At 38.1% G+C, this 17,890-nt stretch overlaps 1 protein-coding gene across 2 annotated transcripts in view; it reads right to left on the bottom strand.

The window, feature by feature from the left end:
- LOC120744301 (solute carrier family 12 member 2-like) overlaps positions 1-17,890 on the bottom strand; it is a 58,694-nt gene that overhangs the window by 29,969 nt on the left and 10,835 nt on the right. For both annotated transcript variants that reach the window (XM_040048598.1, XM_040048597.1), the window contains exons 2-3: positions 5,914-6,033; positions 2,575-2,650 (exon numbers count right to left, since the gene is read on the bottom strand). In XM_040048598.1, coding sequence (XP_039904532.1) covers positions 2,575-2,650; positions 5,914-6,033 — 196 coding nt within the window. The remainder of the gene's footprint in view (positions 1-2,574; positions 2,651-5,913; positions 6,034-17,890) is intronic.

The raw sequence follows: 17,890 nt of genomic DNA, 5'->3' as shown, positions 1-17,890 counted from the left end.
GGAGTCTTGCGTGGTGAGCAAGCATACAGGCCTTGTTGGTTTAGTGCATTATTGATGGTTTTCTTTGAAACAATTGTAACTATTGATTCTGGCTCAAGTGGTTCTTGGCTCTTGGACAACTCTTCTGATAATTCTTTTCACGCCTCTGTTTGAAATCTTGTGCGGAGCATCTGGTTGTGGCTGGTTTAGGTTGAAATGATGTTCTTTCCACTTTCGCATTTTGGCCCTTAGAAATTCTTCTGGCACGATGCTATCATCACGTTTTACAGTAATAAGTTTACAAACATCTTGAGAGAGCTTATTTTTACCCATCAAAAGATGTTTCTTGTGTGACACCTTGTTTTTTGGAGAGACCTTTACATAGGCCATCTGCGGGGACTGAACCAGCTGACATTAATTTGCACTAAGTGGCAGGGTTGCTTTCTAAATCATGCTTATTTGAGCTGGAGTCATGACTTTCTATGCCTTAGAAATACATTTACTTAGATTGGTAATGTGTTCAATGTTTATTTTACCCAGTGTCTTTATGGTTTAATTTGTATAGATTTGAGAGACCCATTTCAAAGTTTCCTCCCTGTTTTCATAAAGTGATGATTTGCTCCGATTAGATTTTTCCAAAATATTATTTGATACTAAAATTAATACCTGAAGACACGCAATTGCAACACTATTGATACGAATAATGCAATGTTGACTTCTTGCAGCTTACACACCAGCAGCACTACTGCAGACAGACACACAGCTCCTCCCCTCACTAACAGGTGAAGTAGTTAACATTCATAACACCAAATGACAATAGAAGAATTTCAGTTCTATTCCCTATATAGATATATAGGGCCAAATCACAACAATAGTTGCCTCAAGGCATTTTATATTATAAGGTAATAATACACAGAAAACAGAAAACCCCAACAATCACATGATCCCCTTTGAGATGGGCGCTTTAGTGACAGTGGGAAGGACTCCCAGCAGAACCAGGCTCATGGAGGGGTGGCCATTTGCCCAGCAGGGGTAAGGGGTCAGAAGCCAGTAGTGTCCCGGTATCAATACTGAAGTATTAAAAAGCCATAAATGTTAAATTGGCTAGTGCACATTTTAACAATGGCCATTTAACTATTAGCACAAACAATTATTGTTTGTGGCCAATAATATAAAATTACTTTCAGATGTCTGGTCTAGAGTGTGGAGAACTAAAGTGTGAAATCTGGATCAGAGGAGCCAATTCAGACAGGTTTCAGGTTTGAAGAGCAAAGCTGAAGATATAAGGAGTTGCAGACTGTAAACGTGCAGCAGTGTGAATGCTGGAAAAGCGAGAAAAAGAGAGGGAGATGTCACGGATGTGGACAAGAAGACGAGCTTAAAACTTTCTACTCTTACAATAATTTATTCATTTGTATTCCTTTAATTGCTGTGTGGTCAGTTTTAAAATTCAGGGAGTGACTGGTTCAATCTTTTGCAGTAAGTACTCTGTGTTTTTATACATTCTTTATTTGTGTGTGACTAATACTACACTATTCATTTCTCCAAATTAATTTTTAGCTTTTCCATAATACTCTAAATAACACATAAATTATATAATTATTGTAATCTTTGTTCATTAGTATGTTTTAAAATACATTTTACCTTCTGTAAACCATCTGTACAAATGAAATGACTTAACTTTAATTATAACTTTGGTTTAACAAAATAAGTATTTACAATTACGTTAACATATTCAAGAAATGAAAACGGGTACCGAGTATTTCCTTGGCTATCAGGATCTGGCTTGAAATTCTAGTATCATGCCAACCCTGGCTCTCATTTTAATGCTAATGTGGATGCAAACAGATTCCACATTAAGCGCCTTAAAATGTTAATGACCCAACACCAACATTTACATAATAATGTAAATAACCTAATAATGATCCTTATTGCTGTTTAAGAGAGGAGCGGTGCTTCAAAGGATATTTGCAGATTTCTGTCAGAATCTGCAGATTATACAGTATAAAAAATGTTCACGTTTCTCCAACGCCGTCTTCCCAACAGTTTCACTGGATGGCCAGGAAGCGTTCGCGATGTCTTATCGGGCGCTTCTCCGGCGCTGATAATTGGCGTCTGTCTTGTGTCAGTGATGTAAAAGACGGATTTAATGCGACTTGACCATTCAAACAGCAGTCGCTTTCTAAAACATCGGATATGTATCGGATTCAGTACCACAAACAAAAGTGACCCAGATCGGATTTGAAAATATCGGATTTGTGCCGTTCACACTGTCATAGCATGATCGGATATGGGTGGCATAGGGTAAAAAAAAAAAATTAAAAATAAAAATAAAATCTGATTTGATGCGCTTTCGCCTGCAGTGTGATCGTAGCCTTATTATAACTGAAAAAGATGTAGTGAAACACTTGCACCTCTGACTGTAATCTAGAATAAAAATTATGAAAGATTAGATTAGAAAGATTAAATAAAAATAGAATAAGGATAATATAGACTCTTCTACCATCCAACATTTACTTTTGACAGCTGGGGAAAACTGAGCTCAAACCCCTTTTTACAGGTGACCCTCTTTAAGTTGGCCAGCTTTCTACTTACCAATTCCAGACTGGCCCACAATCCAGGACATACGAATGAAGAGCATTACACCCCAAATGTTCAACATGCAGCGTACCTACAGAGATGAAGAAGTGTTACTGTTGACGCCATTTAAAAAAAACAAAAAAAACAACAACACATTTGTCAGTCTATATTAAAGTACAGAAAGTTAAATACTAAACTTTTTTTTTTAACTTAACTAAAATAATAAATCTCCAAACCTGCACTACGTCACAGACAGTCAATCGCTGTCAATAAAACAAATCTAGTTTTCAATGTTTTTTTTGTTTTTTCCTTTTATACAAATAAAACCAAGTAAAAAACAGTCTCTCTCACTCGGGGGAGGGGGGTCGACTACAAACAACTGGATCTAAAACTGATCATATCATGTTCAAGCTGGTACTAATTCATTACTAATGCCATTACATAAGCACTTGTTCACCATTAGTTATTACAGTAACATATAATGTCAAAGAAAAAGATTTTTTAAAAATTTGCATGTGGTGCGTAAGGTTGCTCGTTTGTATGCTTGTTGAAATTTGTACTGCAAAGTTCAACAAGCTTGTTCTTATTTACACACAGCAATGAATAAGAGCCCTTTTATTTTCATTAAATATAAATAAACTAAGCTACAAAAAAAATATTCTGTGAGTTCAAAAACTGAGCAGACAACATTAAACGTTGAAGTGAAAACAGATTTCTGTTAACCAAGTCTGTGGAAGTTCTTATTCTGACAATGTGATAAACCAAAGATTTTATCGAACACCAGATCTCTATTCAGTGCTTGTTGCCTGTGACTGCAAAAAACTTCACATTTTGTATACAGAGCTCGCACTGTAAGCAGTTTTTACCCCTCTGGCAGAATGTCATTTAAAAACACTTAAAATTCCTCACATAGACTCCATAAGCAACACCCCTCCCCAGTAGGGATCAGCGAGGATCACATTTTACAAAGTAAACGTGAAGACAATACTTGAAAAAAGTTATTAGAAGCCAAGGTTTATATTACAGAGGAAGTAACACTTTCTCATATTAAAACAGAAGTAAGATGACAATATCCAGACACATGAACATGAATAATCCTTTAACCGCTTACTAGATTCAAAAATGTCCATTTTTACCCTCAATGGCTAAAATAACTAGCATAATAATAATAATAATAATAATAATAATAATAATAATAGATTACATTTATATAGCGCTTTTCTAGGCACCCAAAGCGCTTTACAATTTCACTATTCATTCACTTTCACATTCACTCACTGGTGCAGGCAAACCACAGTTGTAGCCACAGCTGCATCGAACCGGTAACCTTCCGGTTACAGATGAGCTTCCCAACCCCCTGAACCACGGTTATGCCACAATTATGCCCAGACAATTATGAATTGCCTGGGCTGGCGAAAGACAATAATAGTAAGTGGACTGCAGATAAAGTACAGAACAGAGTGGAAAACGCAGTACAGCCAACTGATGCCCATATTGGACTATAGCAGATATATCAATATTAATTTGTGCTATCTGACATAAGAAAACATTTTCTTAAGAACACAATGCAAACTTCAACTATTTTAGAAATATTTTTGGTTTTTACATGGAATTTGTTATTTTTCATCACTGTCTGCAGCACATGCAGACCATTTCCAAACACAAAGCTACATCTCAGACTCTACAGCAGGGGTGTCAAACTCAAATACACAGTGGGCCAAAATTCAAAACTGGAACAAGGTCGCGGGCTAACATTAATAGTTATTGGAAAAAATAAATAAATAAATCTTCCTCCAGATTTAAGAATGAATCTCTTCTTATGGACTCAAACACGTTTTGCTGAAAAACTGAATATGGAACAAGCAAAGCTTAATACTAAACTAATATTTATATATATATATATATATATATATATATATATATATATATATATATATATATATATATATATATATATATATATATATATATATATATATATATATATATATATATATATATATATATATATATATATATATATATGCGCATGCTGTATAATACCAGTAGGCCAGCTCTAATAATAATTTGGTATGGCTTCGCGGGCCAAATGTAATTAGGCTGCGGGCCAAATTTGGCCCGCGGGCCAGAGTTTGACACCTATGCTCTACAGGCTTCAGTTAAAGCCACAATTAAAGACTGAACAAGGCAAGCTTGTTTGGAACAGTTCCTTGGAGAAAGCCTCTTCTGTCTAACAGAACTTGGCAGCTTAGGTTTATAAAGTTGAATTTGCACTAACCACAAGACTCCTTTGGACAACTGTCACTAAAGTGGGCTTTGCACCTTTGTAAAAATAAAAATGGCATATTACCATAAGCCTCTCATTCGTACTGCCAGTCAAGGTGTTGAATTGGTCCATTAAAAGTCCAGCTCACTACCTCATTAAATTACTATGGCAGTACCTTAAAAGTAATGTGCATGAACTAAAGCAATATTGTAAAGAAAACTAGGTCCAACTTTCTCCGCAGCTAAAGTCCTGTTCAAACACATGCATCCTTCCTTCTTTATATTTTGATTTAAAAAACTAACAAACTAGGAAATAAGTGAAACATGTAAGCACTTAAGCCTTTTTTACAACTAACAAGACTGAAGGTCAATATTTGGTAGAGAAAAAAAACAAACAAAAAACAAACACCCACACACAGCATGAACTTTGTCATTTAACTTAGGCTTCAGGAACAGTTTTGAAGGGCCAGCTGGGTCCTGTGTCAACACTTTGCTGGAATTATTTTCCTATTTCTTAAAGATATGACTTTCAGTTACTTACTGTTAGTCTATTGAAGATAGTTTTGTAGGGCTGGCACATCTTTTTTGTTATGCACTTTTCCAGTTTCCTCAAATTTTTAAGGGCACACTGCACACCATCAGTAGATATTCCAGATTCTCAGCTAGGCTCTTTAGGAATCACCTTGTTTTTATACAACTATTATTTGTTTTAGGGATATTAAAGTGCAGGCAAAAACCTGCTTCCAAGGTGCGTGGAGAGGATGGGAAGAGAGAGAAAAAAAAAGAAGAGGAGGAACACCTTTATTGACTGACCAACGCGTTTCGGCTTGTGGCCTTCATCAGGGTCAGGGTTGACCTTGATAAAGGCCTAAAATCAGAATTTAAAGTTGGTTCTTTGCTTAGTTGTCTGTTATATGTAGACAATTCATTCATCCCCTGGATTAGGTGCCTTTTCTGTGCTTGAATGACTTAAAGGTCAGTGTTAACTGGCTTAACAGAATGACATACTTAGTTTTTAAATCACAAGACAGCATATTCCTCACTCTGCACACAAGTAACAAAGCAAAGTAATAATTAAATTTGACTTACCAGCACCCCCTTAATCCAGCCAAACTTGACCACTCCTTTTGACTCAGCTGCTTCTTTAGCAGCGGCCTCCTCCGCTGGTGTAAGTTCATCACCGTTGGCAAAGCCATCCTCAAAGGGTTCCTTAGAAGCACAAAAAATTGAATCAAAGTCAGCAACAAGTAGAAGTAAACGTACTCTAAAGCGAAATGCTGGTGCATTATTTAAATCTGACGTTTAAGCACAAAATGCAAACAAAGCACATGAAAAGTTAAAACTGAGAAAGTGTTTAAAGTTAGGAACATTTGGAACACATAAATAAAACTGAGGCAAGAGTATGTTTCCCACTGTACAGCATGACATTAAACAACATACTACATGCAGTGAGGAACAGAATAGACTAATTGCTGTAATTTAGACAGGAATGTTTACCTGTTCATCCTTGAAATAGAATTTTAGCTGCTCAACAGTTTGTGGCTTCCTTTACATTTCATAATCTGCCAAATGTTTTCAATATGTAACAGACTGACTGCAGGTCACTATTTGTCTTCTTTGTCATTCTGAGATGTGTTCTAATATAAAGGTTTTTGTTGTTTTTAAGGTTTGGACTTTGAGCGTTTCTGTTCATTCTGAGTGTCCCAGTCTAAAATTTGTTGAAACACACTGTTGGGACCAAATTGAAAATAAATGCATGAAAATGAAGATTTCTCAGTTTGAACATTTGTTGTAATTGTACTATTCTTAATCAAACTTAATAGATTTTAGATTTAACTGCTGCATTCGCACATTTTATACAGCATCAAAAGTGGCTCATTTGCTAATAATAATGCCTCTCAGCAAGACAATCTGAAATTCCAACCCAGACAAGGCCCTTCTTTTGACAGTTTGCAGGCTTCTTTACAGCACTCTGGTTTCTCCTGCCATCGAAAACATTCTCCAGGACACCCTTCCAAAAACATTCCGAAATAACAAGAGTTTCATTTCCTGCTTAAATCAAAGGCAATTAAAAAAAAAAAAAGAAAAAAAAAAAAGAAAAAGAAAAAGAAAAAAGGAACACTGGCTTACAGACACAGGTCACCTTCTTTACTTTGTGTAGCCGTTAAAAATACTAGAAGCTCCCTTCTGTGCACAATAGTGTCCCATTGGCATCCTCCCTGGGTATACAGTGTATTATATTAACTGCATTGATTGCCTTCTTATTAACCTGAAGTAGAACAAAGGACATCTGCAAGCCAGCCCTCTGCACGTATACTAGTATTTGGGGTAAATTTGTTTATGATTAACAGGAACACAGTGGAAAGTAAATATTATTGGGACTGTCTAAATGATTGGTAGGAACTACTACTTCTTCCACCTGACAGAGTGAGATGCGAAATACGGCTGTATATTGATGATGACCGTCATCACTGATAGATGTCACTTGTGGAGTTCTTTGGTGCTGCAGGGCAGGAGCTATTGTTTTTGATTGTTAATTGAATAATTTTAAAATGTAGGTAATGAATTTTTAGGTTTTTGATTTCTTATAGGATATTTCTTTATAATTGAACAATAAAAACAACGAGTCTAATGTCTTGTATTCATTATGAAGGTGCAGTTTGAAATACACAACTTTTGATTTTGATTTTCCAAACACATCAAGTTTTTGTACAGAGTATCTGGATCTGATCAGTATCACTAATACCAACCTGAATTTTACTTGATATCGTGGCAAAAATGTTATCTGTGGTAACGCACATTACTAACTTATACTAAAGCTTTTACTGCATGTCCCCATTCAGTGTTACTGCAGGCCAAGGTTATGCCATCCAGAGTAAGAATCTGATTACCATATTACCAGATATCTAAGATTTTCAGGGCCGAATACAATAACCTCAGTTTTATCTCAATTTAGAAGCAGAAAATTAGAGGTCATCCAGGTCTTTGTGTCTTTAAGACATTCCTGCAGTTTAACTAATTGGTGTGTGTTATCTGGCTTCATGGGTAGATAAAGTTGGTACGATCTCATATCCTTATGTCGGTGTTGTTCCCATATCATCGTAATAAATGTTGTTCCAGGTTCAACATTGCAAGTGACCAATCACATTGTTGTGACGTCATACTTTTTCAACTTTGGAAAAAAAAAAAAAAAAAAAAAAAAAAAAAAAAAAAAAAAAAAAAAAAAAAAAAACACGCCTTAAAAAGAGAAAAAAAAAAAAATTAAGCAATTTGAATTCTTTGCATTTCAGGATACTGCTCTTTAATAAATGGTAAGCATTATACATATTGTCCTTGCAACATTGGAATTTAATAAATGAATGAATTGCTTGGCTTACAAAAGTATGATGTGATTGGTCACTTGCAATGTTGAACCTGGAACAACATTTATTATGATGATGTGGGAACAACACCGACACGAGGATATCAGATCATCCATAAAGGCACGATCTGATAAAGTTGGGTGTCATCTGCATAGCAGTGAACATGTATGCTATGTCTTCTGATGATGCTGCCTAAGGGAAGCATGTATAATGTAAACAGAATTGGTCCTAGCACTGAACCCTGTGGAACTCCATAATCAACCTTAGTGTGTGAAGAGGACTCTCCGTTTACATGAACAAATTGGAGTCTATTAGATAGATATGATACAAACCACTGCAGCACAGTACCTGTAATACCTACAGCGTGCTCCAATCACTCTAAAAGGATATGGTCAACAGTATCAAACGCTGCACTAAGGTCTAGCAGGACAAGCACAGAGATGAGTCCACTGTCAGAGGCCATTAGAAGATTGGGTGTAACCGTCACTAAAGTGGTTTCTGTGCTGTGATGAGCTCTGAAACCTGGCGGAAACTCTTCAAATAAGCCATTCCTCTGCAGATGATCTTTAAGCTGTTTGGCGACTACTCTTTCAAGAATTCTTGAGATGGAGGAAGGTTGGAGATGAAGGCTGGCCTATAATTAGCTAAGACAGCTGGGTCAAGAGATGGCCTTTTAAGAAACCGTTTAACTACTGACAGCTTGAAGGTCTGATAGGTTTGATTTAAGACTGAAGCATTAATTAATGGTAGCATTTCTTTGAATAGTCTTGTAGGAATGGGGTCTAAAAGACATGTTGATAGTTTGGAGGAAGTAATAACTGAAGTTAACTCAGAAAGATCAATTGGAGAAAAAGACTAAATAAATATCAATGGTACTGAAAGTAGCTGTAGGTAATGGTCTAATAATGGTGTGTATGTTCCAGGTACATATGTTTTTGGGGGACTAAATCTATTAACTTTGTCCTCCTTAAATTGTGAAATTAGGTAAGGAGGAGCCAGTGGGAGAAGCCAATATGCTCTCTTTCTAGTCCCTGTTAGCACTCTCGCTGCAGTATTTCATTTCAACGGAAGGCTTTTCATGGAGTTTTTAGGACATCCTGATAATAATAATGAATTACATTGGCCCAGCCTAGAAGTAACAAATGCTTGAACTAGTATTTCAGTGTCACTCTGAGACAGGATAGTTCCACTTTTAGAGATATTGCAAAAAAAAAAAAAAGAAGAAGTACAGACAGCAGTTCTGCATATTTGCTTAATATGCACAATGAAACACATATTCTGGTAAAAAATAACTCCATCATTCCTCAGTGTTACTGGAGGTCAAGGTAATGCCATCCAGAGTAAGAATCTGGTTAGACACAGACGTTTCTAAGATTTTTAGGGTTTAATACAATGCCCTAAGTTTTATCTGAATTTAGCAGCAGGTAATTAGAGGCCATCCAGATCTTTATGTCTAGAGCTATGCTCCCTCCTCACAGTCACACAGCTATCATGCTTTCCTGGCTGCTTGGGACAATCTGCTGGGGTGAGAGCTAATGGTGGCTATGCTAACAACAGTTGCACTGAATACAGGAGCCTGGCTATGAGTTTTTCGCAATAGTGCAGAGCTGGGCCTTCAATTCAGTAATCCTGGTCGCCACAGCAGTAAACGGACTAGATTATTACAAGAGTAGCTATACACTGAGCAGAAAGGTGCAGGAAGGACAGGTGAAGAAGCCACGCTGGTTGCGAGTTGGCTACAAGCCAAGCGAGAGACTCCCTACAGTCAAAGTGAATAAATACATTTAGTGTCAGTTTCAGAGGGTGCACCTTGGATAAAGCACGTGAAGATTACACTTCGTTATCTAGACGTCATCTAAAACGTTTTCATTAAATAGGCTACACAAAAACACCACTGTGCATTGTGACAGGAATATGAAGTGATACTGTACTGCAGAGAACACACGCATGAACAAACGCACACAGAGAGAGACGTGTCAGTGGACCGGGTCTGTTACACTGGCTGTATAAATAGGTGTTATAAATTATTCAAGTGAGCTGGGCCTTTGGCACGTGCAGTGCTGAGCTGTGGGAGGGAGGGCCTCAAGATCATTCCACTTAGACCATCTGTCAACATCCTCTCAATGACTCAGCAAAACTGCTACAATCAAGCCATGGCAGCTGGATAGGCTAAAGGCTTCTGATCTGAATTATCATAATTGTATTATATTACCAGAATTATAAAAGTATTAAGATGATGGATCAATCCATTTTAAAATCTGTGAAACGTAGACAGAAATTGCTCTATATACACAATTTCTTGTACAACAAAGTTGAAAAGGGACCCAGGCAAAATGGAACTGTGCTGTGGAGAGACCCATCAGAACTTTGAGATGCATTATGGGAATCATCGATGCTCTGTCTCCAGGCTAAAGAGAAGAGCGAGCATCAGGTTTGTTATCAGCACACAGTTTAAAAGCCAGCATATGTTAATGGTGAATGATGTCCATTATGAAATGACACTTCATAGTATTTCCAAGTATCTACCTTGAAATCAGTTCAAACAATTATCATCATATCCAGGGGGGGGGAAAAAAGACAAAACAGGCCATGACAAAGCACCAGCTCTATGTGATCCTTTCATTTGAAGCATTTCTTTTCTTACCTATTGTTCTTTATAACAAATCCCACAGGAATACAGTAACCTTTTCAAACTGCAGTGACGATACGCAGCACTAGCTAATGACGCAAAGTCTGCATTATGTGCCCCAACACATTTGCAATTTAGTAATGCACCTGCGGCTTTTGGACAAGTGGTTGAGGATACCTTTATGTGGCATTAGGACAGCTTAACAGTTCCAAAGGTAAAATAAATCTGCTTCTGGCACATTTTTAAACAGCTGGGCAATATGAAATTGAATTCCTAACTATGGGTGATATCAGGTCATGTTGCTTATGTCATTGTGCTATTACAGACACCATAAATCAGGAGAGCATCTGGTTTGTAGAAAGAGGTCAGACTCTTTCCTGGACACTCTTCATGACGAATGGAAACAAACAATGCCCTTTACTGTTCTACTACAGATTGAAGAAATTAATTTACACATGTGAAAGTTCAAGAATGCATAACTAGTTATTCAGCATCATATTCATGAATGGTAGACATTTGATAACTGTTCACACATGCAGCCCCATCCCCCTCAATTTGACTCATTTTCTGTGTTTGTACTGGAAAAACGGAATGATTCTTACTATACTGAGTGAAAAACAAAGGTGGAAAAACTATTTCCAGATCGTACTGTAATGACAAGTTCCAGCTGGTTTCACTTATGTTCCCTGCAGACATTTTCTTCTGTTACTTCTTCGTACAAATGAGAGTTTAGCGTTTGTTTATCTCAAACTCATTCTCAGAGTTCCAATCAAACTTGAGCAAAGACAATACTGCATTGTTCAACTGGTAAAAAAATAATTCCAAGTACACTTACAGTTAAAACTGTAATTTGTGGAAGCCTAGCATGGGTCAGACTATATTTCAGTAAAGATGTTCACCATCTTAGAGATTACTTAAAAACACAAATCTGGTGTTAAATGTCTCTTAACAAGCTCCACTTCAACCAGACACTTTCAGCAGCCACGAACAAGCTTCTGACATAATTCTGGCTGGACCACTCTTCTTGGAAGAATTGGTAGGGTTTTATTTAATTTGCTTTGAGAACCAGCCTGTAAACAAAGACCACAAATTTTCAACAGAGTTGAAGTCAGAGCTTTGGGAAGCTCTAAAACTCAGCCTACTTTAGAGATTCCAAAACCACATTTGACGTGCGTTTGGGATTGTTGTCCTGCTGGAACACCAAGTTGTGCAATTTTCAACCGCCTTGTTGTTGTTTTGAGGTGAAGTTAAAGAATATGGACATACTCTTTCTCAATTATTCTATCCACATAAAAAGACAGAATATAGACTTAAATCAACTTATGTGCTATAATGTCCAGCCTATTTGAAGCCAGAAAGGATGCTAAATGGTAAATGGCCTGTATTTGTATAGTGCTTTACTTAGTCCCTGTGGACCCCAAAATGCTTTGCACTACATTCAGTCATCCACCCATTCAGACACTGGTGATTGCAAGCTACATTGTAGCCACAACTGTCCTTGGGCGCACTAACCGAGGTGAGGCTGCTGGACACTGACGCCACCGGGCCCTCTGACCACCACCAGTAGGCAACAGGTGAAGTGTCTTGCCCAAGGACACAACGACCGAGACTGTCTGAGCCGGGGCTCCAACCGGCAACCTTCCGATTACAAGACGAACTGCCAACTCTTGAGCCACGATCGATCACCCATGCTAGGAAAAAAGCCGACTGTATAAGTTAACAGCCTTCATCAAATCACCACTCTTAAGACTTATGACGTAACTCCTAAGATGTAAGATTAAATATATAGTCAGAATTCAAAAGTAGGCTTAGTCTACGTTAAAATGTGACATAGGTACCAATTTATTCTGGCCAGAACATGTTTACCAGAGCCCTGCCCTATAGGCAGGTCTAGGGAGGAAGCTTAAGGCAGAGCCGGACTAGAAACTGTGCGGCTCAGTCAGGCAAAGCCTAAAAAGGTGACAAGGGCCCACTCAGAGTTAAGGGAGTTAATATAATTTGATATCTTATTCACAAGTGATGGAAAGGTTTACTTGGACAGGTGGATTGGTATGGCGTCATGGGTCATGTAGGTATTGTGCCAGACTGTCGTTGTGAGACAAAAGCAAAGCTTTTGATTTTATTAGTCAACCTATGACCATGAACTCTCATGAATATGAGTTTCTCGGCCTTAGAGACAGGGCGAGGAGCTCAGAAATCTAGAGGAATTCTGGCTTAGGAAACTGAAGAGGACCTGGAATGTGGCTGGGAAGATAGACATTTGGAAAACCTTGCTTAGCATAGACCCACCACAACCTGACTTTAGATGAGAGAAAGATAGTTGATAGTGGATGCAAGGCAACAACAATCTTTTTATGTTTTTTTTATGGAATGTTTTCCCTTTCTGAAAAATGTGCTTTTATTGGATTTTTAAAACTCATTAGATATCAGTTAGGGCTGCCACGATTAGTCGACTAGTCACGACTATCAAAATCGTCGACGACTGATTTAATAGTCGACGCGTCGTTTGAAGCTTTGTAAGATCACAAAAGACGCAGGAATAAGTAGTAGAATTTAAGAGTGTAATAACTGACTGAAACAGAAGATGGCAGCACTGCATGTACAAGGATGCCAGCTGCCGTTAAACCCCGAAGAAGAAGAAGTAGCTCTGTCCCAGAATTCATAGCGCAGCCCAGCTCAGTTTACAACAATGGCGGCAGCTAGTTAGTTTTAATATTACTCTTATTATTCTTTCTGGGTCACAAAATAAACGTTTAACATATTTTCAGGCGAGAATGTAGCTGTGTAAACCTCAAATATCGGCTCAGTTTATCAAGACATCACATATTTTCAAAAGCGCTCCGACGTTTTCGGAGACGTCTGTTACCCACCAGCTCAATAGCTAGCCGGGGTTCAAGGCTCACTAGAGCCGGTGAGAACACCGGACTCACGGCAAATCGTTTTCAAACCCACCGCCGTCTTTCGCTACTCAGGTTAAACATATATAAGTCACTTAGATAACTTAAAAATTTTATTGTTTGGCTTTTTTTTTAGTATTTTATTTGTTCCTGAGTAAATCGGTTTGGCTGAGATTAAAGTTATCGTTTTTACACAGCTGAATAAACGTCAAGCAGACAACTGATTATCAGAAGTGTGAGATGCTCGGGAATATACTCCAGTGTCCTGTTATATTTTAGATAGCAAGGAGTTTATTAAACTTCACCAAAACAATCTGCAAATTTCATTAAAATTTAATAAACTATCATCTTGTCTTTATTTTTAGTTGGCACATACCTTAAACACTTAAAGCTGTAAGCTAATGATAGTTATAGAAGAGCAGATGCTGCTGGTGCAATAAGCTGTACGTTTTACGTCCAATGGATGCATGATCTGATTACCGTAGTCGATTAATCGCAAAAATAATCGGTGACTAGTCGACTGTCAAAATAATTGTTTGTGGCAGTGCTAAATCAGTATGAGTCTAATAAATCCTACATCAGCTGGGCTCTAAGAGAATTTATGGTCATTATTTATATAAGCATTTCTTATCTTATATAAGCAGTAAAAGGAGAAACATAGTGTTCATGTGCTCAGTAATGAAAGCTGGAGAAGAAGCTGAAAGCAGTATCACATGCTACGTATTAGGATAGTAGGTTGTTGAATTTACTTGCTGGCTCTGTGTTAGGAACAAATTTAATAAGTTTAAGTCACTGCCTTTTAAATTCAGCTCCCCATTCTACTTGCACAAAACAACACAGAATGGGTTAGTGAACAGTTTCTACATGACTGAAACAACACAAAGGCCGTCTCTGCACAACAATGACAAAGCATCAAGAGCTTTGGATGTTTTTGAAAACTGTACCATGATGTGCCACAAATGGTAGTTACACAAAATAAAATTAATTTTGCAGTTTAGGTTTTACAAAACCTAACCTTGGACAAGGACAATGTGCACAGTAAGGTACAGTAAAGTTAAAAACCAAACAAACAAAAAAAAAAACCTCTTGTGAATCTTGAAACACACAGGAAAGATCCTTATGTAGACCTTTGATTGACAATCTGTATCTTAAGGGGGGGGAAGGCTACTCTCTCCCAAGGAGAGGATTTTACCAAATCATGTAGCAGTGCTGAATTAAGGAGCACATAGAATAGGGAACTGCGGTTGGGGTTGTTACTAAAAAAAAAGTTATTATTATACATTACTCATTACTTTCCTTTAAAATAATGCATGTTACATTTGTAAATTGACATGTCACATAATTTCCAGTTAACAATGTAGAACTTGTGGTTACTAGCATAACCCAGGTTCTCTGAAAACAATGTGAGGAATCTCACACCTCTTATCATGACCAATGATGGAAGGTCCACCACCACCACCTATGTCCAAGACAGACCAATCACTTCAAGGACACAGTGTCCCCCAACCCTTTTATAATACCCTGTAGCCCCACAACAGGGAAGTATTTCTTCCATATGCCCATGAAAGTAGGGGATTGTGCTGTGATAGCTTACTCATATGCCATCACAATAGCCTTTATTACCTGGCTGGTGCGACACAGCTTGCCAGTATTAGAGGAAGCCCACAAAGAGCTAGTTGCTTCTCATAAACCCCTTAGTGCCGCCTAGATAAATGCGTAGCTAAATTCCCTAACGTTAGGCACAAAGGCAACATTAGGGGGCAGGGTCTTCTTACTATAGTTGGGGAAAAATTGCAGACAGGTAATGTATAATGATAAAGCATGCAACTCGCACATCCTTTTCACTGATGACAAACCAAGGAATACGACAGTTTTGAGTGAAAGAGCCTTTAAGACAACTCACTCTAAGGCTTGAGTGAGTTGTGTTAAAGGGAGCACTTGTAAGACTGGGTAAATCCCAGAAGGGATTGGGGACGACAACAATAACAACATCAACAACAACAACCCCCCCCAAAAAAAAACAACAGGCTTAATAGTAGGCCTCAGTCTGTGGACATCATTCACAAATCTCCTTATCAGAGAATGCTGGCCAGCTGGTGCATTACCAAAGCCAACATGACTTGCTGAAACTGCAGCTAAATACACTTCAATAGTGGAAAATGTTCCCCCCTTATCTAGAAAAGAGAACTGATAAGGAATCATATTGCTAGCTGTGCACTCTTTTTCAAATACACAACATTTACCATCATAAAGTGAGCATGTGGCAAAAGAGTTCTTGCACTCCAAATGCTCTCAATCACTATCAGAGGGAGCCCAGATACTTTTAAATTCAGCCTTTTACGTGCCACTCCAGAGAGCTAAATGCTCTGAATGTATGGCGTTATTTTTGTGCCACTATTCTGAGCGCACGTAAAAAAAATAATAATAATTTTGCAGGTGCAAGTGTTGCATTTTGAGAAGAAATTTATTTTGAGCGAAGAAAAGCTAAATTTGAGTGAACAAAATTCATTGCTGCGTGCAAAAAAAAAAAAAAAAAAAAAAAAAAAAAAAAAAAGTATTTCAGTGTTTGCCATTATCCACACACACACACACACACACACACACACACACACACACACACCCTCTCACTCTGTTTTTGCATTTGCGCTTGCTCGTAATGTGTTGCTTGTGCTCTCAACATTTCTGCCTGTGCGCGTTCAACTCTTTCTGTACACAGTTATATTTGTGCCACAAAACCAGCCAATCACAGACTTGGATGCAAAAAAATCTGATTGGAGCTGATTGGAGACCAGAACAGCCAATCTGGCGCAAAGTGGGCGATAAACAAACAAGAGAGATGGGACTTGTGGCAGAAAAGCCGATCAGCTGATCATTGATCAGTTTCATGATTGAAGTGGCAACAGGAGAGGGAGGGAGAGAATGAGAGAAGAGGCAGCTGTGCAGCAAAAAACACAGAATGACTCCAGCTTTGTGTCTATTTTTCATTCTAGCTGAAGTCCGGGACAAATCGCGTTCCTTTTCACCTCAATACGGATGTATTGTAATTGGTCCAGCCCAGAATTGATCATGACCAAGTGGCTAATCCACCACCTTTCATTGTTTATACAGTTACAAAAACAAAACATAAAAGTGAAAAATCACCATCGGCCCGACGGGCAAATGCCTGGTATACCCAATGGCCAGTCCAGCTATGCGGTCAGCTGGTGGATAACAGGCATCTCCGAAAACGTTAGAGCACTTATGCAAATATGTGATGTCTTGATAAACTGAGCAGATATTTGAAGTTTACACAGCTACATTCTCGCATGAAAACATTTTTAAAAGTTTATTTTGTGACCCAGAAAGAGTAATATTTCAAACTCCGCCACTCTGTGTTCCTCCGCCACTGCTTAGTTTGAGTTTTGGACCAAATGGATTCTGGGATATTACATTTCGTCATTTCGAGCTGATTGGAGACCAAAACAGCCAATCAGATTTTTTTCATCCAAGTCTGTGATTGGCTGGTTTTGTGGCACAAATATAACGGTGTACAGAAAGAGTTGAGCGTGCACAGGCAGAAATGTTGAGAGCACAAGCAACACATTACGAGCAAGCGCAAATGCAAAAACTGAGCGAGAGGAGCTGCTATTGTGTGTGTGTGTGTGTGTGTGTGTGTGTGTGTGTGTGTGTGTGTGTATAATAGCAAACACTAAAATACATTTTTTGCACGCAGCAATGAATTTTGTTCACTCAAATTTAGCTTTTTTTCGCTCAAAATAAATTTCTTCTCAAAATGCAACACTTGCACCTGCAATTTTTTTTTTTTACGTGCGCTCAGAATAGTGGCACAAAAATAACGCAATATGAATGTGGATGAAAAATCTACCCATGCTACTGAAATACCAGGTCCCTGTGCAAGGGCTTGCTACGGAGCAGATAGGCTAGCCCTGCCATCCATGGCTATGCCAGTAAGGAGCTATTACAACAAAAAAAACAAAAAAAAAAAAAAAATCATAGACCGTCACTGCTGAAAAGAACAGAGGTCATTGTGATTTTTTTGCATGATGTGAACAGATCTGCGGACGCCTGGCCAAACCTCTCCCACAGGTGGTGGACTATTTCTGGATGGAGTGTCAACACCCTGTAGTTTGCCCTCAGGAGAGCAGAGCCAAATTGATGTTCAAAACACCGGGAATGTG

Source organism: Simochromis diagramma, unplaced genomic scaffold (genome assembly GCF_900408965.1).
Source record: "Simochromis diagramma unplaced genomic scaffold, fSimDia1.1 OVJJ01000683.1, whole genome shotgun sequence".
NCBI lineage: Eukaryota > Metazoa > Chordata > Actinopteri > Cichliformes > Cichlidae > Simochromis > Simochromis diagramma.
The sequence above is the reverse complement of the archived record's forward strand: the minus strand, read 5'-3'. Positions and strand labels throughout refer to the sequence as shown.